The sequence below is a fragment of the Bemisia tabaci genome, chromosome 1 (assembly GCF_918797505.1).
Source record: "Bemisia tabaci chromosome 1, PGI_BMITA_v3".
NCBI classification, from domain to species: domain Eukaryota; kingdom Metazoa; phylum Arthropoda; class Insecta; order Hemiptera; family Aleyrodidae; genus Bemisia; species Bemisia tabaci.
In genome coordinates, this window is record NC_092793.1 from 17,094,226 (window position 1) to 17,120,506 (window position 26,281).

The window sequence follows — 26,281 nt, forward strand, 5'->3', positions numbered from 1 at the left end:
TGCCCGCGGCTCATGAGTTCCGCATTCAGTTGCACATAGGTCTCTTTGATAGAATGCAACATCCCGCTTTTCCAATTCTTCAAAAGGAACCACACCCACTTTTACATTGCTTCTTATGCAGCTTCCTAGAGCACACCCCACATTTCTCACTTGCACATAGGTCTGTTTGGTAGAACTACGTCCATTTAAGCTGGATTCTGATTGAATCAAGAGTACTTTTTCTTGTCGATATTTTTAAGAGTCTGCACTCTAGATCCAATGCGTTTTTTTCCAGTGCCTGTTTTGGATGGAAGTGTAAATTTTTCTGGGACTGTGACTTACCGCTGGGCGCTTTCTCCTCGCGGTGGAGTTCGGACTTGGCGGCGAGCATGCTGAGGGGGTGGGCTGCCGGTCCGGGGAGGGCCCCGGAGAGGCCGAGGAGGCTGGCCGCCGTGGCCGGGGGCCCCGGGAGGCCCGGGTGAGGCATCATCGGCAGTGGTGGCGGGTGCGCCGTGTGAGGTAACTGCTGCGCGTGCATTTGTTGCTGCAATCAAACCAGAAACAACAGAGTCAGTAGGTACCATCAGGTTTCCTAGACCTTCGAGCTTGTTCACGGACAAAATTCCCCAAGCGTGGCGATGAAGCACTTTCCTAAATATTTTTGAAAATTTCAAATAATTAAGATCCGATCGCGAATAAAATTCTCTAAAAAAACTGGAAACTTAGAGTTCACGGGTTTCCCTGAAAATCGGTAATTTATCGAAGAAAAGGCAACATCTGAAGGCTGATCAGGGTGTCTAGTTTTTTTTTTTTCATTTTGGGACATCCTGATGAAATTATGATTTTTCCTGATTTTTGACTGCTAAATCCTGATTTCATAATTTTTCAAATCCTGACTTTTTGCGGAGAAAAGTAGGCGAAAGTAACTTCACAAAAATAGCTCGATAAAGAAATCCGATCGAACGGCCGACTTTTCTCAAATCCTGCTTTTACGACCGATTTTCCTTCAAATCCTAATGAAAACGGGATTAAATCCTGATTGACCTCAAATCCTGATTGACCTCAAATCCTGATTGACCCCAAATCCTGATAGAATCGGGAAAATCCTGATGCTAGACACCCTGCTGTTACGGCATTTTTTCTTAGTACGGCAATGTAGATGGTCGTGGGATCTTAACGTAATACTGGCCAGTTAAACAGCTGGGGGGAAAAAATTTCACAGAATTCCCGTATTCTTTTAGTACGACGGACACCCTGCTCACAGTGGTGCTCCTTTAACCCGTCACTAGGGCGAAGGGAGCTTCGCGTCGGGCGTCGGGACGCCCGCGGGATATTTCACGCGAAGCCGGCGACAGGGGCGTCGGGGATATCCGCGTGTAAGACACCATCGAGGGGCCCGAAGGGACGGGGGGGGGAGCGGGGAGCGGTGGTGAGTAGTGGTAAGAGGAATAAGAGGATTGTGCAAATGGCATTTAATAACTTGGAGCCGCGCCACCCAGTTCCCGACGCCCGGTTTATCTGCGAGTCAACCGTAAAAGCGTCAAAAGCTTCCCGAGCTCCTGCAAACTACACCCCCTCTCGCCCTCCCCACCCCCGCGTCCCTCCCGCTCCGGCCGCTCAAAGGACCCGTCATCCGTGCAAAGGCAGTTGCTCGGAAAGTACACTGGTGCACGACTCATCTTGAACGTTTCATGGAAATTGAGTTCTAATACAGGGTGATTCAGGCTTATGCCGTCAGACTGCAGGGTAGGGGAATGTTGTATGGATTGAAATAAGGCTTTATTCGGCCACGATTTTCCCCCAAAAAGTGCTTTTTAAGGGGGCTGCAGCCCTCCCCCAAAGTTTTCCCAAAATCGTTTTTCCAGCGTTTTGGCAACGGTACTTATGCACTGAATCTCATGAACATCTCTTATGAATTAATATGCATTCATAATTTGACTCGTAAATTCATCAATTAAATTGGAACAATCGGAATCCCGTTGAAAACCCGGAATCGGGTTTCAAGGGGTCCGCAAAATACCACCTTTATACGTCAAAACTAAGTTATTGGCTTTTTTAGTTTAAGACCTTCCGAGACCTCGGTATAAACTCAGATTTCGATTTTTCTGTCACTGATGAATTCAGCGTAGCAAAAACAATTTTTTCATCTTTCATCTAATTCTTCGCAGCCGGAAATTCAGCGTACTCTTTGCGGACGGTCAAAATAATGTTACTACATCTCAGAGCGTAAGAAGGGAAAGTTCACGAGGTTTGAGACTAATTCCCCAAGTTTTCTGCCTAGTTTTCTTTGCTCACTGAATGTTATTGATTCCTGATTCTCGGTTTTTCCAAGAGACGCCATTGTGAAGGAATAAGGGTAAGAAGCTGTCCTGACACAGATGACAAGTTTTCTTGGATTTCGCAAATCCCTGACTTCTCAGGAATTAGCATATAAAATCTTAACACCTTTCAAACTTGGGTAGCATGATTTCTCCTAAAAACTCGTGTTACGAAAGATTTTAAGAGTGAAATGGAGATTTTGCATTTTAATTCACGGAGTTAAATTGAAAAGATGAAAAGTTTTGCCAAAAGAAAAAATTTCGAAGTTCCGTGACCAAATTCGCAAAATTTTCTGGGTTTTCGTTGACTTTTCAAGAGCTTGTCCCCTGTAATATAGTGGCAAACCTGTCAACGCCCCGGTTTGGACATTTCTCCCTCCTTTCTCCCTATCCCTCAACCAAACTATTTCATACATTCTATTCTATTTAGCTTGGAGGTTCCTGACATGTGACTGTGGCAGCGGAACTTTTATTTTGCCGTCTGGAGTGAGTTGGAGAAGCACGAAACTTTGACACGCCACCGAAGACACGCGAGCACAGGCGGCGCAAAGTGAACACCGATCCCACTTCTCTCCGCCAGGGGCAAGAAATATAATAAATGTTAAAATTTTACCTTGATATTCGATTGTGAAGTGGGTAACGCAGTTTCCAGAGGTGTTTTTTTTTTTTTTTTTTTTTTTTTTTTTTTTTTTTTTTTTTTTTGTCATTACTTCTCATGGAAATTTTGTTCACAAATGTCTTGAGAGCTAGGTCTCTTGACATTGAAAAATGCATCGTTTTAGGTAGAGCAAAACATTTGCAGAATTTTTAGGGTTGAGCAAGAGTACCTGACTTTTCAGGGGCAGAAACTCTTGACGATCCCATGTATTCCATAACTTTTTTAGAGCTTGTCATCAAGCAATATGATCTCGAACAGAAAGATAAACAATTCCCAAGCTACAACAGCGAATTCCTGACTAAATACCTAAGTTACAAAATTTTAGTTATTAAAAGTCCCAGAAACCATTAAGAAAACCAATTTCCCTATATTTGCCCAATTTTCTCTCGTCGTTTTATTTTCCGGCACATCACATTCTACAGCTACCTCTCTGTGCGGCGAGAAGATAGCGATGAAAAGCTCAACTTTCCCGACGAGAGGGGCGTCAAAGGGAGTGAAGGGGGGGGGGGGACTGCACACGTTGGAGCTACCGCGGGGCTAATTAGGGGGCGGCGGCGGGGGCCGAGGAATGTTGGAGGCGCGCCCTCTGGGTTTCACTTCATAATTGCTCCCCGCGGGGTTGAGGCTTCGGCGGAATCATCCCCCTCACCCCCGGGGGGTGAGAATGTGTGTGTTACGGTAAATGAATTCGTGCCGATTTTCGGGCGAGACTCTCAAACTATGCGACCACCGCAGGTAGGAGTTGCAAACTCGGACGACTGTTTGATGGGTTGGTCCTACTGGTTGAGAAATAATTATTATTAAAAAAAAAAGAAAAAACAATAATTTACATAGTAGGTAAACATAGAACTCGATACAATTCAGTTACATCAAATAAACATTCGTCATCGTTGCAAATGTGTGTTTTATCCTTAAAATGCCCATGTTTCCGAACTTTTAAGGAGAAAAAATAAATTTAAAAATTACAAACAAGAATGAAAACGGTGCAAGTTAGTGAACATATCACTAAAAAAAGTTCTTGGCGCAAGCATGATGATTCTTGAATTTGCCGCCAAGAGTTTTCTTCATATTGATTCAAGCTGAATTTCTCGAAGAACAATAGGGAAAATCCATGAAAGAGCAAAAAAGTAGCTTATAGCATCATTCTTCATCCAAGAAAAAATATTTCTTGCCGGCGAATTTGGGATTTTTTTTTTTTCAGTACATACATGAAGATTGAGTCCTTCCAGTTACTTTGTTTACTTTAAATTACTTTAAATTATTTGCTTTTCCGGCTCGATAAAAAAATATTAAAATAGGTATCGATCGGATAGGAATGGTCAGCAGCGTTTAAATAAGCGTTATCAATTTCTCACCGATAAAATGAAAATTAATAGCAAATCGTCGAGTTAATGAGTGGTCTAAAACTATCGTTGATCTAATCAGGGAGTTGATTAGCAAATCATTTAAGAAATTTGAAAATAGGAGACTGAATGAAAGGTGGAGGCATCGTGACTTTGTGAGTAGCTTTGCGACTGAGTTCCATTCGCACGGGACGTGCCAGGAACAGAGAAAATAATTTAGACCCCGAAACTTTCGATCGAAGCTACGCGGTCACAATTCAGGCAAAAGTTAAATTCGAAAATCAACATTATTTTCCGCATGAAGATGAGTAACTCCTCAAGCATTATATTGACCCGATGATGAATAGTTTTCTTCGCTTGCCAGGTCGCCAAACATTTTGGCAATTAAAGATCATCATTCAGCGTAGCATAGGCATTGCTTTCCGCAAATAACTTTTACCTTATACGGCAGAAGGCAAAATACGAGGTCTCTATGACACATTGGCTCTAGAGGCAACATATTTTAGAGATCCCGCACTGATGTCTTCCCTTTAATGATAAAGTTATACTTCCGGAAAGTAACGTTCGGATTCGCTTAATGATGACCGGTGAACAAAAAGATGGGCTACTGGTTTAACGAACTTAACCTAATTTGCAAAAACTCGCCTAGCAAAGTGTTTTCCTCGCCATTCATAAATCAAGCATTAATATATAGTGTATTTATTGTACAGGATGCTCATCAATCCTCATAACGCGAATAATTGCGTTGACTTTCGAATTTAAATTTTGCCTCATTCGATTACATAGCTTAGTTGTTAGTAACCTAAAAACTGGATGGAACGTGGGCATGGACTACCGATAATTAAGCCCACTCAGTAGCTCGATGTTAAAAGTGGAAAAGGCAGGCGAGCTGCGGATACTAACCAATAGTCGCGGCAGGTCTGGGCGTTGTTGCTGAAAAAGAAAAAAAAGAAAGACAAATAAAAATAAAGGAAAGAAAATAACGGTCAAATAATAAATACAATGACGGATTTGCGCTTCCGTGCCTGCCCGCCCGCCCACCCACCGGTGATAGATGGGAAATGGGGACTCGATAACCAGTGTTGCCACTCTCTCCTGGTGATTTGGTACACAATGCTCCTCAGATTGTGAAACTGCACTTACTTTGCGAGGGAAACCGGCAAAACACTGTCTCCATTAGTGATAAAAAATCTAAATTCGATGAAAAAATCACCCTGTAAACTTGTAACTTGCATGATCTTAACGACGGTGCAATGCTAGTTATTCCTCGTTGAAAATTTCGGAATTTTTTTCAAAAAAATTCCCAGAGAATTCTATTTGCAATTTCCTTGAAAATTATCTGAAAATTTCGACGAGAAACATTTAAATTTGTCTGCAATTTGGTGGCTTTTCATTCCCTAAAAAGGAGGTTAAAAATTTGTTTTTGAAATTAAAACAAAATTCTCTTCAATTTCGAGAATATATTAATTTGACGTACAGTTGTTTTATTCATTTGAAGAATGTTTTTTCACATGAAAGTGTCTTTCGAGCATTTTCTTTTTAACTTTGGATAATTACATTTTTCATTAATGACAAACCTACGTTTGTTTGAACAAAAAAATATAATTTGACTAAAGAAAAAAACATTTCCTTGCCTTAACAAAATGTTCTTTAGAAGAAAGAGAAGTTCGGTTTAATTTTAAACAAAAGTTTTCACAGCCCCATTTTTTTCAGTGCTCCTTACGAAATCACCAGAGATGTGACAACCCTGCCGAGGTGTGTTATTGAAAGGGAGGCAAATCAAAATTAAACTGCGGTGATGATTTCCGCGTCTAGAGCCGCCACATGGCGACCGCGATTCAAATCCGGGCAATAATTGGAATTGAAAAATGTAAACAAAGGCCGGAAACTAAACGGCAAAAGACTCGCCACTGTCATGAAATAATGGAGACTGGAAGGAGTCAATCCTGCCCCGGGGAAATCAGAGGGAACGAATAAAATCCACACCTCAACGAGCCACGTTCCGAATTTTTCGGCCACGGTCTTGTGCTGCCCTGCGTCGCAAAAGAGCAATATTTGCAAAATGGACTACATTTTGCAATTGGCAACTAAAATTTCTGGCTCAGCCGTAAAAACACTTGCGTGCATACGGAAACTAATGGTCCATACGTTGTTCCTAAACTGAGCCAGAAATTGTAGCTCCTAAATGCAAAATGCAGTCCAAATGGTCGTATTTGGATCAGTTGAAACCAGGCGTTTCTCGCAAATTAGTAACACGGCGATAAACCGTATGAGGAGTGCCCTACAAATAACTGCATGACCACATGAGCGTGTTCTGTGAGTTAAAAGAAGATTTTTTTTTCCTTCTATAAAGTTTTTTTCCCAAAAAGCAGCCGTAAGCCAGAGCTTCCGCTCCCAATTTTTTTTAGAGGAATCATCGTTTTTTCTTAATTTTGCAACATTTTAGGTTCAAAGAAATATACATTATCACGGGCAGTTTGAAGATGCATGTAGAGTTTCAAAGATATTAAGACTGCGAACCTAACCAGTAATATTTATCGATGAAATTTGTATAAAATGGCAATATATCCAATTAGAAACGCACTCGGGTCGGATTTTAAAGGTCCAGTTACACGATCAAATTGGGCCTCTCATTGGTCGCATCCTCACCTCAGGTCTTTTTCCACCAATCAGAGCTTCAGTTTGATGGCTCAATTCGATCGTGTAACTGAACCTATAGAACTGAGTCTATTCTGAGGATATGAGGATATCTCAAACTTTGTGGAGGTAAAGCCGCAAAACCACCAATTAATACTCTCGTCTACCAAAATCGAAAAAAGCTCCCGTTTCGAGATTTCGTGTTGGTAAAATCAAGGCACAATTGGACAAATACTTACCTTAGAATTCTACAGTTAGTAAAAGTGAAATAATCTGCTTGACGGACCGGATAGACACTAACAGCTTCAAATGCAACATGCAAGCGGCAAATAATAAAAGTATCCTAATTTTATTTTTTTTTAGGGATGACTAAAAATTATTAAAATTCATTCAATAAGCTAGCAGAGGCGGTGTAAATCATTCGTGCTAATACTGTGCATCATAATTACACGATTTCACAAATCTCAGGAACGATAATTCGGACTGCATTTTGCGGTAAGGAGCTGGCACACACGTCAAAGGACCTATCTGCATAGGCAAACTAATGGCACATGTGATGTTTCTACGGAGAGCTAAAAGTGGGCGGTTCCTTTTTTCAAAACTACTACACAGTCACCTTCCCGTAAGAGTTGGCTCATTATTTGACCGTTCAAGCTTACTTGACGCTCACTTCACTGACCTCGCTGCGGTCGGAAAAAGGTACGGGCCTCAATCTAACGCCTAACAGACTTACGACTGTAAAATTATAGATTACTGAGACCAGGAAAAACCAGGAGAGTTCGCAAATTTGGCGTTTGCCTCCTTCCTCGCTCTATTATTCCATGACAGAGATTTCACGCAGTGGCGTGGCGTGAATTGCGATACATCGATTTTTATGCCATTTAAATCTATGGTAAAGAATCGATTATTAAGAAGTTCGCTGCGAACACCCTCTTTATCGATCCTCTTCCATGGGTTTAAATGGCATAAAAATCGGTACATCGCAATTCACGCCACGCCACTGATTTCACGTTCACGTGACGTCAGGTGAACGAGAATGCGCGTTGTGAGGCTCATGTAGATGCTTTATGGACGGCCTCTAAGGGATATTTAAAAAATCACTAGGTAGCTCATTCAGAACTATCCTGCAAAAAACGTGTTCAATACCTCAGGCCTTCAAGGAAGTTGCGACTTGTTCGCAGTAATGACACTCATACATAAGTTTAAATAATGGTATTAATTTTAGACTTGAGTATTTACATTAAAATTTTACAACTTAGCTCTGAGAAACGAGAAGCAAAATCAAGGTGTCAAAATCGACGGAGAAGAACAAAGACAAGCGGACTGCGTGCTCTATAAGGCGCCTTCATTTCGGCTAGCAACTTCACGCGTTACACACACGTTAAAATAGTTATCTCGCGTGCGCCGTGCGAGTAAGTGCATGCTTCGGTGTGATACTTCAAGCTGATAAAGAGTGATTCTTTGGAAATTTTTAGATTTGACGATCCACTCTTGTCAACATAACGAAATTTTCGGGTCTTCGATTTATTCATACATTTTTATTTTTTGCAAACTCTGGCATTCACATTTTGAGCTGTGGGAAATTGCTTCGTGGGACTTAATCTAGGTTTTGACATAATTAAAATCGTACGTTTACTAAAAATGTAACTTACTCCGATAATAGCGTTGAGCTCTGTCATTGTGACCTGTTTCGCCCTTTCGACGGCCGTGGCGACTTGTTGCTGGTGCTGAAACAATAAAGCAAGCAATGCGTCAGATCAGATAAATACAACATTTTCAAAGAACGGATAGCAGAAAGTTTGTAAGTTTCTCGATTCGAACGATTTCCTCTCCCGAAGCAACTTCTAAGAAAGCTATCGAGTGGACTCGATCAGTCTTTAGCTTGCATCCGCATGGTTAAAAATGGGCTGTCATTTGACCCTAGAATCAGCCCAACAGCATCCAGTGGCGATTCTTGAAGGGTGGCAACACTGTTTTCTTCCATTTAAATCTATTAAAATTGTCGATTTTCGGTGAGGCCAACCAAGAATCGATTGTTTAACGTGCATTTAAATGGAGGAAAAACAGTGTTGCCAACTTTCAAGAATCGCATTGATTACATCAGACGTTGCGGACAACGGACACGGATGTGGGGAAAGGGTAGCGTTAGTGGTCCATAGTCTATGGTGGTTCCTATTGGGGAGGAGGGGGGTTAGACTACGAATAGACGACTCAGCTTCCACCCATGGGGAGGGGGGAGGTTGTTACAAGAGCTTGGATGCCACCCGACCGACATTCATTACACGGCGAGGCCGAGCAGGTTAACACGATATAACCAGCACCTTCGCCTCGTGTGCGTCAAGCTGACGACCCTGTCATGTCGCACAGTGAGAGGAATCATCCAACTAGATCAAACATCAAATATAAGACTATAACAGTCAATTTTAATTTTAATTTCGTCACGTTGCGAGATTTGAAGGGTGTTCCTTGGAAGAAATTCTACAGGAAAACCGATGGAACCGGCCCACAGTGGATCGAGTCAGTGGGAGAGGTCGGACAAAATTTGGTAACTTTAAACGCTTATAACTCCGTTATAAAACTTAGAGGTTCTAAAAGTGGTTTAATTGGTTTTCTCGTGAAATTTTCTTCCAGTAACACCTCTTGAACTTTAAAATGTGACAAAATAAACATCAAAATTTGCGGTTTTAGTCAAAAATTTCATGTCCGACCTCTCTAAATAACTAGATCCATTGTTCGCCCTTAAAACTTTATGTTTCTTTTGAGAGAAAGTGATAGGATTTTTAAGTTTCCACATCACATCCGACCTCTCCCACCAACTCGCTCCATTGTGCGGCGGCCATCGTCTCTCGCTGGAATGTGAACCAGTGATTTTTTTCTCCCTCTCTCCAAATGGGAACACATCCGTTTTAGGACGCACTCGGAAAAACACGAGGGATTATGAGCTCATCTGTAGTAACAGGGCGAGTTCCAGAGACGATATATTTTAGAAGCCCCGCGTTAACAATCTGAGCGATGTAATTGGCTGAGGCAAAGGAGTTATTAGGATATCGACGCTATACTTCATATCTGAAGATGACAGAGGGAGCAATATTGCGGAGCATGAAACTCGCCCAATAATGACTATAAAATGATGAATGTCGGGGTGAGAAGCCAATTCCTTGACTCTTTGGTCATCCAGGGTGTCTACTAAAACAGGCTGACCAAAAATCAGTACTTGTACAGTGCTTTTTCAGTACAATCCCAAAAAATTCCGTACCTTCTGAACAGAAAAATTCGGTACTTTTTCTGTACTTCCAATCGACGAAATTCGAAAAATTTCAAAGATTTGAATTTCTCGCTCAAATTATGACAAAAATGACAAAACTTCCGGACCTTCTTGCGGAATTTCCGCACTTTTTCAGTACTTCCGGACCGCTCTTGAAAAATTAGTGCCATTTCCGGATTTTCCGGACTTGCAGACACCCTGTCATCAGTCCTCGTTAGACGAATCTGAGCGTTGACTTCCGAAAATAACTTCTTCACTGAAAATCCATGTGTTTTCCGAACATCCATAACGACCTCTCAAAATCCGAGCTATGATTTTCCGATTCAACTCGGCTCTAGATCCGACAAAAAAGGCTCTACAGAGAGTGCCGATACAACAAAAAAATCTTAGAAGACTGATTTGGAAGGAGAGAGAGAGAGCTCCTTTCTTTTCCCAAAGCACCGCACCGGTCACTCGATCAGCGACATAATCAGGTGTCGCGGAGACAAAAGCCGCGGGCCACCGGTGAATAAAACGAGAGCCAGGAGCTCTCGACTAATTAGCTCGCCCATCACAATCGGTTTGACGATTCGTCGTCCGTTTTCTCACACGGCGAGTCGCGGTCGCGTCCCGGTCGGGGGGACCCAGACATAAATTTCCTCGCGCCGAGACGACCACACACTCAAACGCGCGCAACATCAATAATTCAATAAAACACTCAGCTCCTTCCTTATCCTTTTTCCTGTTTCCGCCCCCCCCCTCCACCCCCAACAACGCCCGTTCACTCCCAGTCGCCTTCGTGTCCCCTCTGACGGACGCTCCTTGCTGAATCTGAAAGAAGCGGTCAATGGCGCACGAAAAAATGGGGGGGGGGAGAGGATATAGCAACTTTTCAAAGTTGTCAAGACCTTTCAATGTACCTTCCTAGGAAAACCGATGAGAGAATGCAGTTGCACTGGTTACGGAATCGTGTTTTGATGGTCGAAACTCACAGACCAAATTAAAGATTCAGTTTCAAGGCTTATGACGTTATTAATCGCACGGGAGTGCATACCATGGTTTCTTCCACCTTGATGGTTTCATCCATCAGTGAGACATACATTTTCACCGGTTGCTCAACGTGAACACGGATGAATTAGAATCAGAATGTTCAAACCATCAAAATAAATTTCCGTGTCGGGTGCACCTGCTCCATTTTTTGGCTATGTCTTCAAACTAGCATTCCTCCTGACAGTCCAAAAGAAACTAAATGAGAGAAAATGGTGGGGAAATTTGGCTCAACTCAATGTTTTTCACTGGAGTTACAAATTGAAGTACATCTTCAAAAAGAAGGCAAAACAAGTATTCCTTATGGTCCGTTTATATTTTGTATGAGAAGACAGTACTGCATTTGGTATGCGGCTCTGATGAGAAGTTATTAAGGTTAATGATTTGTACACAATTCTGTGATATAAAACAATTAATCATTAAAACAAAGCCAAAACTCACCTCTTGAGCAAGGAAAGGAATAATTTGTGCAATAATGGCATTCAGTCTCTTGGCTATTTCAGTCTGGAAAAGAAAAAAAGAGAAAATTATCAAGATTAATAATATATTGAGAGGGAAAAAAACTTGCACTGATATCCTTTTTTTTATTATCAACGAAAGCTCATAATGTTCGAGGCCGGATTTACCTACTTGCCGCCCATGGGCCGCCTTTATTTTGCTGTCCCTTCTCATTCGTTTTGAAACATCGATACAAACCATCAAGTGAACGTGCCGGAGGGGAGGTGTGCATAAGACGCGTTTACTCGCGTTGAGCACATTTTTTGTAAAAGCCCTGCTGTCAACACTAGCAAAAGTTAACGGAACTTTGCGCAAAAATTAAATTCCGTAAACCTATCTCTGTGTGGACGAGGCCTTTCACTTTTAAGAAAAGAACGAAAAAATTATGAAATAATTAATTTCTGCCACCGCGCCAACCACACTGTTTGGCGCAATGCGTGAAGTATCTGTACAGTCTTGTAGGCGCTGTGCGTTTCACGCCAACCGCTGCTGACCGCACTACGTTTGACGCAATGCGTGAGGTATTCATGGAGTCTTGTAGGCGCTAATATGAGTTCCATGCTGACCGGCGCGCCGAGGGCTTCTCCTTTCCATCTCAAGTCCTCGTCATCATTGCTCCCTGCGCCGCGCCGGTCCAGGCCAAATTGCGTGTTTGGTTTCTCTCTCAACTTCTGTCTCTTGTATCACCGAAAGACGAACAAATTAGAAATTACTATACTTTAACTCTCAGGAAATGAGAGCTTTTTTCGCCTTTTCTCGTTTGTAATTTTTTTTTCCGAATCAAGATTTTTTTCTTGATACTTACATTTGAAAAAATTACAACATTTGCCGCGCCCCTCAATTTGCCGCCATGGGCCACGGCCCATTTGGCCAATGTTAACTTGAACACATTCTCAAAATTCAGTACATTTAAGAGCAAGTATTTTCAACCTTTTTTGGCCGATATACTTTTAGACCTCACGTGCACTAACGCGACTCCGTGAGGAGCGTGGCATTTTTCTTCAGCTTTATGGCAAACTTCTCATGCGCAGCTTAAATTCCCTGATTCTTCCCTGTTTCCAGGTTTGTCCAGAGCTGTCATTCCATTTCCTGAGTTTTCCAGATTTTCCCACATGTGGCAACCCTGCGTATTAAATTTCCATTCAAGAAAAAAGAAACTGAATCTCCTCAGTTCAAAGGACTTGCGTCAATGTTCGTACCTACATTCACTCGAACGGAATTCGAAAGAGATGGGGCGATACATACCTGTTTGTGCATTTCCACGTTGAGACCGTAGGACATCTCGTAGTACTGGAACATAAAAGAAACAAGAGAAACAAATTAGAGCGAGCTTCTAAACTTGGACCGAGATACATGAGGACGGGGCGGAGGCAGGGAGGCTGGAAGGGCTATTAAGTGGGCAGGGGGGCAAAGTGGGTGGGTAGGCGGATAAAAGGGAGACGGGGGAATGGGGAATTCTAAGTCTCGTTAGCTGCCGTCTCGGGGCACGGTGGGCAGTCATAGACGTTATTAGTATTACGTCACAGGAAAGCAATATAATATCGATGTGTTCTCATTGGTAGCACATTGGAGAGTGCGCTATTGTTATTGTGTGGATGAAATTCCATGAAACCAGGTACAATATATTTCAGAGACCTCTCAATACTGCGATCTTCCCTAGGGTATAAAAGTGACTTACGGAAGTCAACGCTTAGATTCGCCTGATCATTAGCTAAGCGATTGGTTCAGTAATCCAATAACTTTTGCAAAAATTCGCCTCCTAGAGTGCTCTCCCCGACATTAATCAGTCATTGTAGGGCAAATTTCATGCTCAACAAGTTGCTCATCGATCATCATTCGGCTAAAAGTAGCGTTGAACTCCCACCTTAGATTTTGCCTCTTCTTATTGCTTAGATTGAAGGTGCGGGGTCTCTCAAATATACTGTCTCTGATATCGACTGATCCTCATCGGTGGCACAAGAAGAGGCTACGCTACTGATAATATGTGGATTCGATTCTACATAAAACGGAAAATCCCTACGGTATGACATCGCGACTTTAGTGTCTGCAAATACGCGTGCTAGGTCTAATATAGGAAATCGAAAAAGAGACTCGAGCCAAAAATTACCTTTACCGCAATCAACGCGTTCAAGCATGGTGTTCCAAGTAATGAGCCAAAAAGAGGAAGAGAGGACTTTATGCAAAACAGTACATCTTAGAAACCCCGCACTAACAAACTAAGAAATGTGATCGGGGAGGCAAAAGTTGAGTTCGGAGGTCAACACTACTTTTCCTTCTAATGATGACTGATGAGCAACTTGTTGAGCAAAAACTCAAATAAAATTCGCCGAATGATGACTGGTGAATGCTGAAATGAGCGCTTTGCTAGGCGAGTTTCTGAAAATTAGGTTAAATGATGGTTAAACCAATTGCTCGCACTTCGGTCATCTGTCATCATTACACGAATCCGAGCGATGACTACCCAAAGTATCTTCAATGGAGAAGATATCATCGCTCCTCTGGCGTGACGGCTTGTCTAGATTTCCGAATCAGCCCCAGAGATCACGGATTTATACGTAAAACAAGGCCAACACGGAAATTAAGATGCGCCCTTTACGTCAGCGGGGCGCCAAATCTAAAACGTTTTGCCTCTGACTTCATACCACGAGTGCAGGTTGACGCTCGGAGCCGTTTTGCGGCACCTGAGAACCCACCGCGCGATGAGGGAACAATTAGCGGTTTCTGATAGTTAATAAACCCGAACCCGAAGCAAGTTTATCAAACTTATGCATATAAATCTGAAACTAACTCCGACCTAGCCCCCCCCCCCCCTCCGCCCCTCCGATCCCTCCGTCGGCCCTCTCCGAAATACGCCGCGACCACTTCCCGACTAATCAACTAATTCCTCGACGAGCTCCCCCCCTCCCCCAACGCCTCCCTCTCGCCCCATCCCTATGCCCCCTCCCCTTCTCGAAGTCGAGCTCATCGTCTCGCCACAAAATTACACGTAGCCTCATCAAATCATCGGAACGAATAATCAAACCGTGGAGCAAATAAATATGATTATCCAATTACTCGAGAGTTTTGAGAGCTAAAGATGGTCGATGAGGGGAGAGGTTGCGATCCGGGCAACACCCTCAATTCCAATTCATGTATTCCGAAGTCAAAGCTTGATCGCAACTTAACTTTTCTCAAGGTTCGCGTTAGGTTAGTGACTGCGCCTAAGAGTAACTATTCCGAGTTAACTAGTGGCGAGGCGTGAATGATAGATTATCATTTTTTCCCTATTTGAAACGGTGGTAAAGAATTGATAATTAAAAGGTTCGTTGTGAAAAACCTATTTATCGATCCTTCTCGATAGGTTTAAATGGCACATCAATCAATGTAAGCACGTCACTCCACTGGAACTAACTTTAACTACGTTAACGTATCTGACCTAACGTACTCCATATCTCTGTGAAGGAATCCAACTCTTGAAATGATCCTTCCCTTCTTCGAATGCGTTACTAAATGGTTGAAAGGTCCTGGTAGAAGTATTCGAGCATTGTTTAACACACGGTCACTATGGTCAGTGTTCAGTGGACCTCCTATGGACAATTTTCAGGTTAAAATTAAGGTTGCAGGTGAGCCAATCTTGAAAATGAACTTTCCCCGTCGCCCAGCTGATTCTGGAGAACATCTACGGGCTGATTATTGAAATTGACGGACAAAGCGATAGACAAAGACGACACAGGGGTATGGAGCGTTCTTATTGGTTGAAACGGGTGATTGTTATAGACTAAGGGGGAAAATGATGGCCTAAATGTAGGATCTCTCGTGGGTTGGCGTTAGTCTATTAGGTACTTACTTCCTTTGTCCATTGCACTAACCACCCGCTACCATCCATTAGGATCGCTTTTTTTTCAATCAGTTATCTTCGTCCGTTGCTCAGTTTTTTAATTCCAAAAATCAGTTTTTGGTGAAATTCTGTTGTGTTGGCGTTGAGGAGAAAAAGGGAGAACGGGGAGTGGGGGGAAACAGGAAGGCGGTAGATCTAAATTTTTTACTTCAACATCGAAAGCAAACGCGGGAGTCAACAAGGCGGATTTTTGTCCCAACTTAAAAAAGCTTATGTTCAGACGACCGACTGATTTGGCATTGTCTCTAGCGAGGAAATAATGTTCCCTCGCAGAGCGCCAGGTTTTTTCGGCTCGGAGCCTGGGCTCTTGTAGTCCTGGGGCCTTCCGAAGACAACCTGTTCCTCGTAAATACTCCGGTTCGATCGTTTCTCGAACACGGAGCGGGGCACGATGCCCCGGGTGGAAGGGGGAGTTGGTACAAGGCGTCGAACAGGACAACACGGGGTGTGGATTGTAAATTTGCCTTCTCCGTCCGGTTGTGAGTGGTTGGGCCGCTGCCGCTGATGGATGGCGCGGTTTTGTGGCGCGGTGGCCGGCCTCCGACTACCTCACACCCTCGGGAATCGAGTGACGAGTGAGCGCGTTGCGTCAACTGCTGAATCGCCTTCAACTGACCGGGTAGGCAAATCCATGCACCAGCGCTCGAATAGTTGCGTCGTCTCTGAGGAACCGAACACTCTCAATGTGCCGTGTGAGGAGAAAGAATGCCGTTGGGATGACATTTTTTGTGCGTCAATTTACTCGCAATAGCATTTTTCCCCCTTCTTTTTTAGGTTGCGTATTTTTGTTGGAATTTTGTACCCGAGAGTGAATATTTTACCGAGGTAGGCTCATGCGCGGTTTTCCTAAATACGGTAGAAATGGTAAGGTCAGGTAACTTTCCGCTGCCAAATCTTCAATTTTTCGTTTCCGTGGTTTCGAGAAACTGATGAAATTTTGCAAAATCAAGGCACAGGGGAAAGATTCAATTTTTAAAAACCCCGTAAATATGTTTTTACGAATTCGTAACGCAACGCTATGCCATAGATGGTTAACATCCGCCCCCGCGCGAATCATTCCTTCAGTCTTGTAGGCGCTGAGCGTTTCACGCCAACCGCTGCTGGACGCCCTGCGTTTGACGCAATGCGTGAAGTATTCATGCAGTCTTGTAGGCGCTATGCGTTTCCCGCCGACCGCTGCTAACCACACTACGTTTGACGCAATGCGTGAAGTATTCATGCAGTCTTGTAGGCGCTATGCGTTTCCCGCCGACCGCTGCTGACCGCACTACGTTTGACGCAATGCGTGAAGTATTCATGCAGTCTTGTAGGCGCTAATATGTGTTACATGCCAACCGCCGGCGCCGTGCCGAGGGCTTCGCCTTTTCATCTCAAGTCCTCGTCATCATTGCTCTCTGCGTCGCGTCGCTCCAGGCGTAATTGCGTGTTTGGTTTCTCTCTTAACTCGACTAATTAAAGGTGCTGTCTCCTTTATCGCAGGAAGACGACAAAATTAGTAATTACTATACTCTCAGGAAATGAGAGATTTTGTCGCCTTTTCTCGTTTGTAATTTTTTTCTCCGAATCCGATTTTTTTATACCTACATTTAGAAAAATTGCAAGATTTACCGCCATGGGCCGCGGCCCATGTGCCCACTCCCTAAATCCGGCCCTGTCGATCGTACCCACGATGCGCTTTGGTGAAGCTGAGGGTTCACCTTCGGTAGAGTCGCTTGTAATTTGCGGCTAATTTTGTACATCTACAATGAAAACCCGATTCCACGACAGACCAATCCGATGACGTCCCGATATTGTTACTGCACTGCCGTGCTGGGGAAGAACGCCGTATGAACCTTCAGGCGTTGCCAAATTCCCTTTGGTAAATCACAAATTTTTAGGAAAGCTTGTTAATATTTCTCTTCCAATTTTCCAGACAATTTTGTTCTCAATTGTATCTAAAATATTTAAAAATATCAATGAGAAATATGCACCAGCTTCCTCAAAAATACATGTTTTAACCGGGGAAATTTGGCAACTCTCAAATGTTCATACGGCGTTCTTCCTTGGCACGATAGTCGGCGGCGGCGGTGGCGGTGGCGCTGGCTAGAGTCCCTTTATACTGAGAGTCAAGACAATGCGAATCCATTTCTGATTGGTTAACCGGATTTTAGACCTTCACAGTGTCACAAACGGGAATAAAGATTACATTTTCACCAATCGCAAAGATTATAATCTGGAATGGACCGAGGAATTTCGGGTTCGGCAAGGAACAAACGGAAGGAGAGAAGGAACGGAGAAAGGAATTTAAGAATGAGCCGATCAAAGATTACGAAAAACGTTCAATTTGTGTAATCTTTATTCCCGTTTGTGACTCCATGAGGGGTGTTGTCTTGACTCTCAGTATAAAGGGACTCTAGCGCTGGCAACGTCCAGCCCGGCGCGGCGTCCAACGGTTCGACTTGTTAAACGGCGAGCGTGTATAATGAGCTCACACTTGCGGCTACCGTGTTAACCATGTTCGCGGCCCAAGACAAAGTGATTAGCTCAGCAACAGTGACATGAAGGAAAGGGGGAGAACACCGGTAGAGAAACACGGTAAGTTGAAAGGAGAGTCAACGGGGCTCCAGAACCATTGATCGAGCTGCGGCGGGCGGGAAATTTTTTGGAATTAAATTAAAATTTGAAATATCGTCACCTTCCAGGCAAAGTATCACAAGCGCCATGCGACGTTTAAAAATTTCCGCCGCCATTTTATTTTTTTACTGAGAAATTGTTGGTTGAATCTGTTTGGAAATTTCACTAAATTTTATCGGCAGCACAAAGAAAATTCAGTGAAATTTTCGGACAGCTTCGTTGAAAAATTTCTCTGTAAAAAAATAAAATGGCGGCGGAAATTTTTAAACGTCGCATGGCGCTTGTGATACTTTGCCTGGAAGGTGACGATATATCAATATTTAATGACGCGTGGAAACCCTACGGAAATTCAACGGTCTACTTTTACTAGCAGGGATTGAAGACTGCGGTGAATGATGAGAGCAACATTTTTTAATTTCAGGAAAAATTGGTTCTAGGAAATTACATTATCGAAATTATATTAGGACTTGAGACTCGAAAAAAAATAAGACTGCAGTTGTCACGCTAAAATTAATCTTTTTAGGGATTGTTTTTACAGAAATGTTCTCGGAAAAAAGTATATTTTTCCTTCAAAATCATCAGACTCGATATTTTTTTTGAAAAAAAATCGCCTGCTTTTTTTTATTCATCGGAAGTTTCAATTGAGAATCTACTCTCGCGAAATGGAGGGAAAAATAGGAAACGTTCGCTCTGAGCCATGATTTCCATTGTGAGCAAGCTCTTTCTAGTGGAATTCAGATTTTTTTGCTTCAAAAATAAAAAAAAATCCTCATGCCTTCCCTTTCTGCAAAGGGAAACTTCCATGATACCTGCTGTGCGCGTGCGGGAAGAGGAGAGTAGAGTATACAGCTCAAAGCTAAATTATGCAGGTGTTCATGGGTATTTTAGGATAGAGCCGAGCTCCTTCTTCAAAATGTTGGCGGAAAATTTACGAAAACAGCACAGAAGTCCGCAGAAAATGTTCGGACTTTTGTCTGGTCCGAATAGTAAAAATATCACCAATAGTCAGTAACTGTCTGACTCCATCTCTTGATGATCATTTTAATTGGGAACAGAGTTAAGTCACACTCACCATAACGTAATGTCGTTGCATTTCCGTTTTTTCTTGAGCTATTTTTTCTATTTCCATTTTTACACTGAAACAACAGAAAAACAAGATCCATTAGTACAGAAAAAGAATAATAATATAAAGTAAACATATAGAGGATCCACAGACTCAGCGGGGGCAAATGTCCCGACTTTTTTCATCGAAGATTTTCAGGCATAAAACTGAAAATGTACGATGTACGATGTACAATGTACAAATATGTAATACAAAAATGTACGAATAAAAACTTTGGCTGGAGCAAAAATAAGAGTTGTTCCGGATGAATAATGTCTCAAAAATCACGATGAGCGCATCGGCGAATTCTGAAATGCATTCCTAACTTCACTATCCGCGGAAGATATTTGAGTTTTTTCGAGCTTCTCACTCCAAAAACGATACTATACGGCACAGGTGAACATTCCGTTGGAGGTGTTGTTCTATCCAACCCCTAAGCACTAGGATACTACGGAATATTCAACATGATCGACACCAATCCGCCAAAACACATGTACCTGGACGAGATTCTAACCATTCTTTAACAACCTAGCGTGTTTTCATTCACGATTCCTTCGCGTTGATAAAGATCCGCTTTGAATGACCTTGTGCTCCCCGATTGCGCTTGGCGCGCGGGAGCGTCGGCTATGTTTGGTATTGCTATCGTAAAAGGGTTGAATGAAACGACTCTTCTGACGAAATGTTCACCTGTGCCGTAGTATGCGGGAAGCTCAAAATAACGCAAATTTCTTACGCAGATTGTGAAGTTAGGAGTGCATTTCAAAATTTGCCGATGCGCTCATCGAGATTTTTGAGACATTTTCTATATAAGAGGCAACTCTTATTTTTGCTATAGCAAAAGTTTGCGACAGACCCATTCTTTGCGATGAGTTCTCTGCAAATGACAGAAACTTTGATCTTGTAAACCTCTTTTCATTAGGAATCGATTGTTAACTTCCTTAATAAAACTGATGCATCTGTTCACCATTCAAAGTGTAACTTGGAGGATTAAACCTTCCACCAGACAGGGACTCAGCTTGATCGTTGCAGCCAGGTTTCAAATTCAAGATTCATCAAATTCCCAGTGTTCTTCATCGGATTTCCTGAATGCTCCCTGATTTCCCTGACCTGACGAAGTTCTCTGAACTGATGATATCCGGTTTCCCGTACCTGAAATGGACACCCTGGCTTGTCCATGACGTATGACTTAGTCATGAACTCATTTATTGTTAGTCTGATCGAGTTCATTCCCTGACTTGGGCCACCCTGTCTAGGTGACGTCACGTTTCCACCCGTCGCGGGGACCTCCTGACGTCATCCCTTTCCCCTGGGGCTCGGCGTCCATCTCCTGCCGCGGAGCAACTCCCGGCCATTAATGCTGATGAATAAATTGCGTGTTCCGAACGCGAACGCCCGGGCGCGGACGATAAAAAGCGCTGTTGGAATCGGATTTTACGAGGGCATAAAACGCGAGCGCGCGGACGATCGACGATTGTTCGCGTTGGACTGGGGCCGCCCCCCTTAGGGGGCAGGGGGGGCTTCCCGGCAAGTGGTACAGCGGTACCGTGGTACCGGGCCGTCGAGATGCGGCCGCGGTCGCCTAATACGCCCTAATGAAAATGAACTACGCACGACGACTCGCATTGACAGCCCGACAACGGCCGACCGCGCGTTGGTGCCGTTGATTGCCTTTATTGAAAACCCGCCAGGAGTGAATGTACTTCGAATATTGCTGAGATTTTGACATTACTTCAGGTAGAAGAGTTGGAGAAATGGTACGGACAAGCGAAATTTTCAAAATTGGATTGATGTCAGTCAACTATTTCAGGGTGTCTTCTCTAGTTCTTTTTCATTTTGGGAAATCCTGATTTATCCTGATTTTTGACTGCTACAGCCTGGTTTAATGATTTATTCAAATCTTGATCAAATCCTGACTTCACGCAAGGCGAAAGGAACGAAAAATAGCTCAGTAAAAAAAATCCGATCGGACGGTCGCCTTTTCTCAAATTTTGATTTTACGACCGATTTTCCCTCAAATCCTGATGAAATCGAAATTAAATCCTGATTGAACTCAAATCCTGATAGAATCGGGAAAATCCTGACGCTAGACACCCTGTTTTTCCATTTATGAAGAAATGAAAGGAAGTCTGCAGCGTTGCATATCGGGATCCGGTAATAACTAAAGTAAAATGTCCTATGATAAATTCTTATTTCTCATTCATTTATTTTTTTTAAAAAAATAAGAGGAATTTTAGAAACAGGATGAAACGTCAAAAAAAGGTATCAGTTATAGAATCCTTGAAAAATTCCCGTAATTTACCACGTGGGACTCCGCAATCCCCTCAGACCCGTCCCTTAATCCGGCCATGGAGACCCGCACTCCTGCCTCGTCCCTGAGCCTCCGGAAATCCCCGCGGGATAGGCACCGACCCGACAACGCTTAGCATAAGCCTAAACACGCGGCCTCAACCGTACACACATGTCAACAAACGGGCGCAATAATTAATGGAATAAGAAACAATACTCATTTGTTACGGGAGCCCCCCCCCACCTCCTCAACCGTCGGGAGGGGGGTAACAATGACTCCCGACGACCCCAGTCGTAGCTGCCCACACACGACGGCGGCGGCGGCAGTGCAGAGTAGCCCCCCTTCCCTTAAGAGGGGGGGCACCTGACTCGTCGGGTAAGTGTGGGGAGAGGTGGGGATGGGGGGAGGGGGTCAAAGAAAAGAAGCGAATCATGATAATGTGCGGTTTGGAGCCGCTGACGCGACACAACGCGTGTGCGAGTGTGCAACGACGACCGTGCCCAGTGCCCCCCCCCCCCCATCCTCCGCGAATAGGTACTAACAGTTGTCCGACAATAAAAGCAGAACTTTTGCTCGCCTAGGCGTTCATAATCGGTGAGCCCCATGCGAAGTCGAGGTCCGGGGGCGTATCCGTCTGGCCGAGCTTCCGAATTAAGAGACTAAGAGGGAGGAGTTCTCGGGGAACGTTTAAATCTTGGGGGGCCAGGGAGGGGGGGGGTGAATTTTCGATTAACCTCGAGTGATAAAATAACGGCAGAGGTTTCAAACGTTAAAAGTCCGAAACCGACGCAGTTTAGAGCTGGGAGTGACGGATGGTTCATTTAAGTTAGGATACCTTGAAGGGGAGAGTATGGCCAAGTTGGTGATTTGGGAGGTTAGGTCATAGAGCTCTTACGGCCCAGAAAGGCAGCCAACCTGTGTTCTCAAGTTGTTCGGAACGATTCGTTATTGCAATTGTTACGACACGCTGTTTGTAAAGCACGTAATTGACTCAGTTTTATCATAAAACCACGAACTCACTCATTTTTGTGGAAGGACACTCATTCATAAACATTCTTGGCAATTTTGTTTTGATACTGGAATCGGCAACATTCGAATGCTCTTACGATGTTTTTCCTTAGCACGGCAGTATGGAGAGCAGGACTCACGTGGAAATCGAGGTACGCCCTTACGTCGGAGGAACGACGACTTGAAGTCTACAGTCCTTTTCAAGAATTCTCCCCTCCTTCGTAAAAGAGCCGCGAAAGTTCTGTTAAGACGTAACTGATTCAAGAAGAAAACCAATCGAGCGAAATCGTATTCTTCCGACGGGGGAGACTGCGGAGACATTATCGCCTTGTTTTCGCGGAGGAAGAGGAGAGGCAGAATGGTGAAGAGGAAAAGGAAGGGGCTCGGCGGAGGATTCACTCAGGATTCCGGCTCCGGGACAAGACACTCTCGAGCGTCTCGACGTCTAATTTAGTGGCACGCACCCCCGCCCAACCCCGAAAAAAACCCCGTTATCTCGTGCCGCATTCGGAAGTGAGAATTGGAGGGTCGCTCCGGAAGGGCGGCCCGGGACCGACGCACACTCCGCTATTTCATCTCCACGACTGGCCAAATGGTATTCGACGTAAACAATTGCTCAACTCACCAGGATACTTTTTAAGTGATATGGCACTGGAAAAAAAGTCTCTTCAGGGTGTCTACTTAAACAGGCTGGCCAAAAATCAGTACTTTTACAGTACTTTTTCAGTACATTCTCAAGAAATTCAGTACCTCTTCAACAGAAAAATTCAGTACTTTTTCAATACCTTCAACTGACGAAATTCGAAAAATTTCTAAAATTTGAATTTCCCGCTCAAATTGCGAAAAAAAATATTTAAAAAATCCCGACTTCCTTGCAAAATTTCCGCACTTTTTCAGTACTTCCGGACCGCCCTTGAAAAATCAGTACGATTTCCGGACTTTCCGGAATTCCGGACTTGTAGATACCCTGCTCTTGGATCCAGAGTTCAGACTCTTAAAAAATTTGACGAGAAAAGATATTCTTGGTTCTATCGGATTTTTTATTAAATCGAGAGCCAAGCCTCTTCATTTGAGCTGATTTCCTTCTGATTTAAGCAAAAGTCCAATGGAATAAGGAGTATTTTTTCTTGTCAAATTTATACAGTAGTCTGGCCTCAGGATTTAAGAGACTATTTTCCAGTGCGCTGTATTTGTCGAGTTGAGTTGAAAAACCGGATTTTGGAATTCAAACGGGAAAATTATCCCCCTAGACAGGTGCTCTAGCAAAAACCAGCGTGTATTCCGATTAAGGAATAAGTTTTTATTATAAATATGTTTTAGAACGTTTAAGTTTTACAGGGGTGCAAATATTTCAATCAAATTGTGAAAGCGCCCAAAAATTGTGGGTGCTGAGTTATTGTTTTTTAAATTTGTTCGAAGATTTTCAAATTTTCAACTCTATTGAATCTAGGTATTTATTAGCTGTAAATTCAGCCAAATTAATAAGGAATAAAAGCCAAATAAACCACAGGGGACAAAATTCTTGAAAAACAATTAACATCAACACATTCAAAAATATTCCAAAGTTTTGATCAGAGCGTTGCGATGACATTTTTGCGAAAACCCCAGCGCGTTGCGGAATATTTTGGAGGCCTCCTGGAGAAATGCGGATGTCTACAACAATCTGGACCCAGGGTGTCTACTAAAGCAAGCTGGCCAAAGATCAGTACTTTTCCGGTACTTTTTTTAGTACATTCCCAAGAAATTCAGTACCTCCTCTACAGAAAATTTCAGTACTTTTTCAGTACCTCCACTTGACAAAATTCGAAAAATTTAAAATATTTGAATTTCCCGCTCAAATTGCGACAAATATGACAAAAAAATGAAAAAATTCCGGACCTACTCGCGGAATTTCCGCATTTTTTCAGTACTTCCGAGCCGCCCTTAAACAATCGGTACTATTTCCGGACTTGTAGACACCCTGCAATCTGGACCCCTAATTGGACCGATTTACAGAAAGAACCACCACATCGCTTTGCAAATTGTGGCAGCTTAATTTTTACGGAGACGTTTGCTCGATTTCTTTGAAAATTTAAGGAATTTGACTCTATATGGAGAAATTCACTGAATTTGCACTAATCCACACCGTTTCATGTAAAAATTAAACTTGCCATTATTTGCAATGCTGATGTGGTTGTTCCTTTCTGTTAAACTCGGTCCAATTGAGATTTGGCCAAGTTTTGAGGTGGCGGAACGCAGCGTGCGCCGGGAGCCGAGAATGTAAATCCGGGCCTTTAACGGGCACTAAAAGCGTCGGTTTCGACGGTGCGCGAGGTCAAATCGGCAGAAATGACTTACTGCGCTCCCGCGTCCGGGAGGGGGCGAGTCGGGGACTCCGACGCCCATTAGTGCCCGCTCGGCCGGAAAATCTGCCTACCTTGGCGAAAAAAGCGCATCTTCGTCGGGTTTTCGTCGGATATACGCTCTTTCTCCCCGAGCGGAGCAGAAATCCCTGTGTATCAATTTAACAGCGTGTGGAAAGGAGGGCGTGGGTAAGCACTTGAGGCCTTTCCTCCGATTTCATTTTCCTGCCGGCGTCGTTCGCGGCGACGCGGGCCCACTACGCTTTGCCGTAAAAAAGTGCGTCAATACCGGCACTTTACCTTCCCCCTCTCTTTTTTTTTTCTTTCATGCGGTGCGGGATGAAGGCATTTGGCTAGTATCAAACTGTCGGTGGGAATCGTGCTCATGTTTTTTTCTGATGGTTGTACTCTGCCGTGCTAAGGATAAACACCGTATGAACATTCGAGAGTTGCCAAATTTCCGAAGATAAAACATGTATTCTTGAAAATATTCATGCATATTCTTCCTTAAAATTTTCAGATATTTTACATTAATAGCGTACAAAATTGTCTGAAATTTTTGGAAAATAATATTCACAATTTCCCCAGTAATTTCGGTTTTTATCGGAGGAAACTTGGCAACGTCTGGTGGCTCATACGGCGTTCTTCTTAGCACGGCAGTGCTCTTGTCGATAACGATACTTAAGAAAGATTGTGTAACGGTACTGATAGGAAGCGAAACTTACTTGTGATATTGAGCTTGTAGGAAGTTGAATTCTTCTTTTATCCGATCGCATGATTCTCCGACTGTGAATTTGAAAGGCTGCCCCGGCTGCGGAGGTCCCTGAAAACAAAGATACGACAAAATCAGTAAACCTTAAGGGTCAAATATAAAACTCGAAATTGAAATAATCAAAGTTCAAATTTCCACTATTACGGCAGTAGAGAAAGGAGGTGGGACTATGAATTCAACCCTTGCTGACGCATGTTCTGAATTAAGGTAGGCAATGTGCATCACGGCCCATATCGGAGCGGGATCGAACGTTTGACAACCAGGAGAGCTGGTGGGAGCCTGGGGATCGAAGCTCGTTTGTGGTTGACAAGATGATCTCTCGTCTCTCCTCCGCTCGCCGCAAAACACACAGTTGCCCTTAATGCCTTTCGGTGATGCTGAATCTACTCCAAAAGCCTCAACAGGGAAGCGCTTGGCCACTTTAGGGATGACGATTTCACGTCAATTGTTACAAGATATCAGTTTTTTGAGAGAACTACTCACAAAAAACACATAGATTTCTTGGGTTGAAAAATCCAATCCGTTCTGGTGAGATAGGTAATTCACGTGGACTCTT

At 43.4% G+C, this 26,281-nt stretch overlaps 1 protein-coding gene across 4 annotated transcripts in view; it reads right to left on the reverse strand.

Moving 5' to 3' along the window:
• The window catches only part of LOC109038162 (transducin-like enhancer protein 4), a 180,658-nt gene that overhangs the window by 31,734 nt on the left and 122,643 nt on the right, over window positions 1–26,281 (reverse strand). For 3 of the 4 annotated variants that reach the window (XM_019053134.2, XM_019053146.2, XM_019053141.2), the window contains exons 3-9: window positions 25,679–25,776; window positions 19,287–19,350; window positions 12,970–13,014; window positions 11,668–11,730; window positions 8,588–8,662; window positions 5,202–5,231; window positions 322–523 (exon numbers count right to left, since the gene is read on the reverse strand). In XM_019053134.2, coding sequence (XP_018908679.1) covers window positions 322–523; window positions 5,202–5,231; window positions 8,588–8,662; window positions 11,668–11,730; window positions 12,970–13,014; window positions 19,287–19,350; window positions 25,679–25,776 — 577 coding nt within the window. The remainder of the gene's footprint in view (window positions 1–321; window positions 524–5,201; window positions 5,232–8,587; window positions 8,663–11,667; window positions 11,731–12,969; window positions 13,015–19,286; window positions 19,351–25,678; window positions 25,777–26,281) is intronic. The other variant, XM_072297155.1, reaches the window with a different exon arrangement.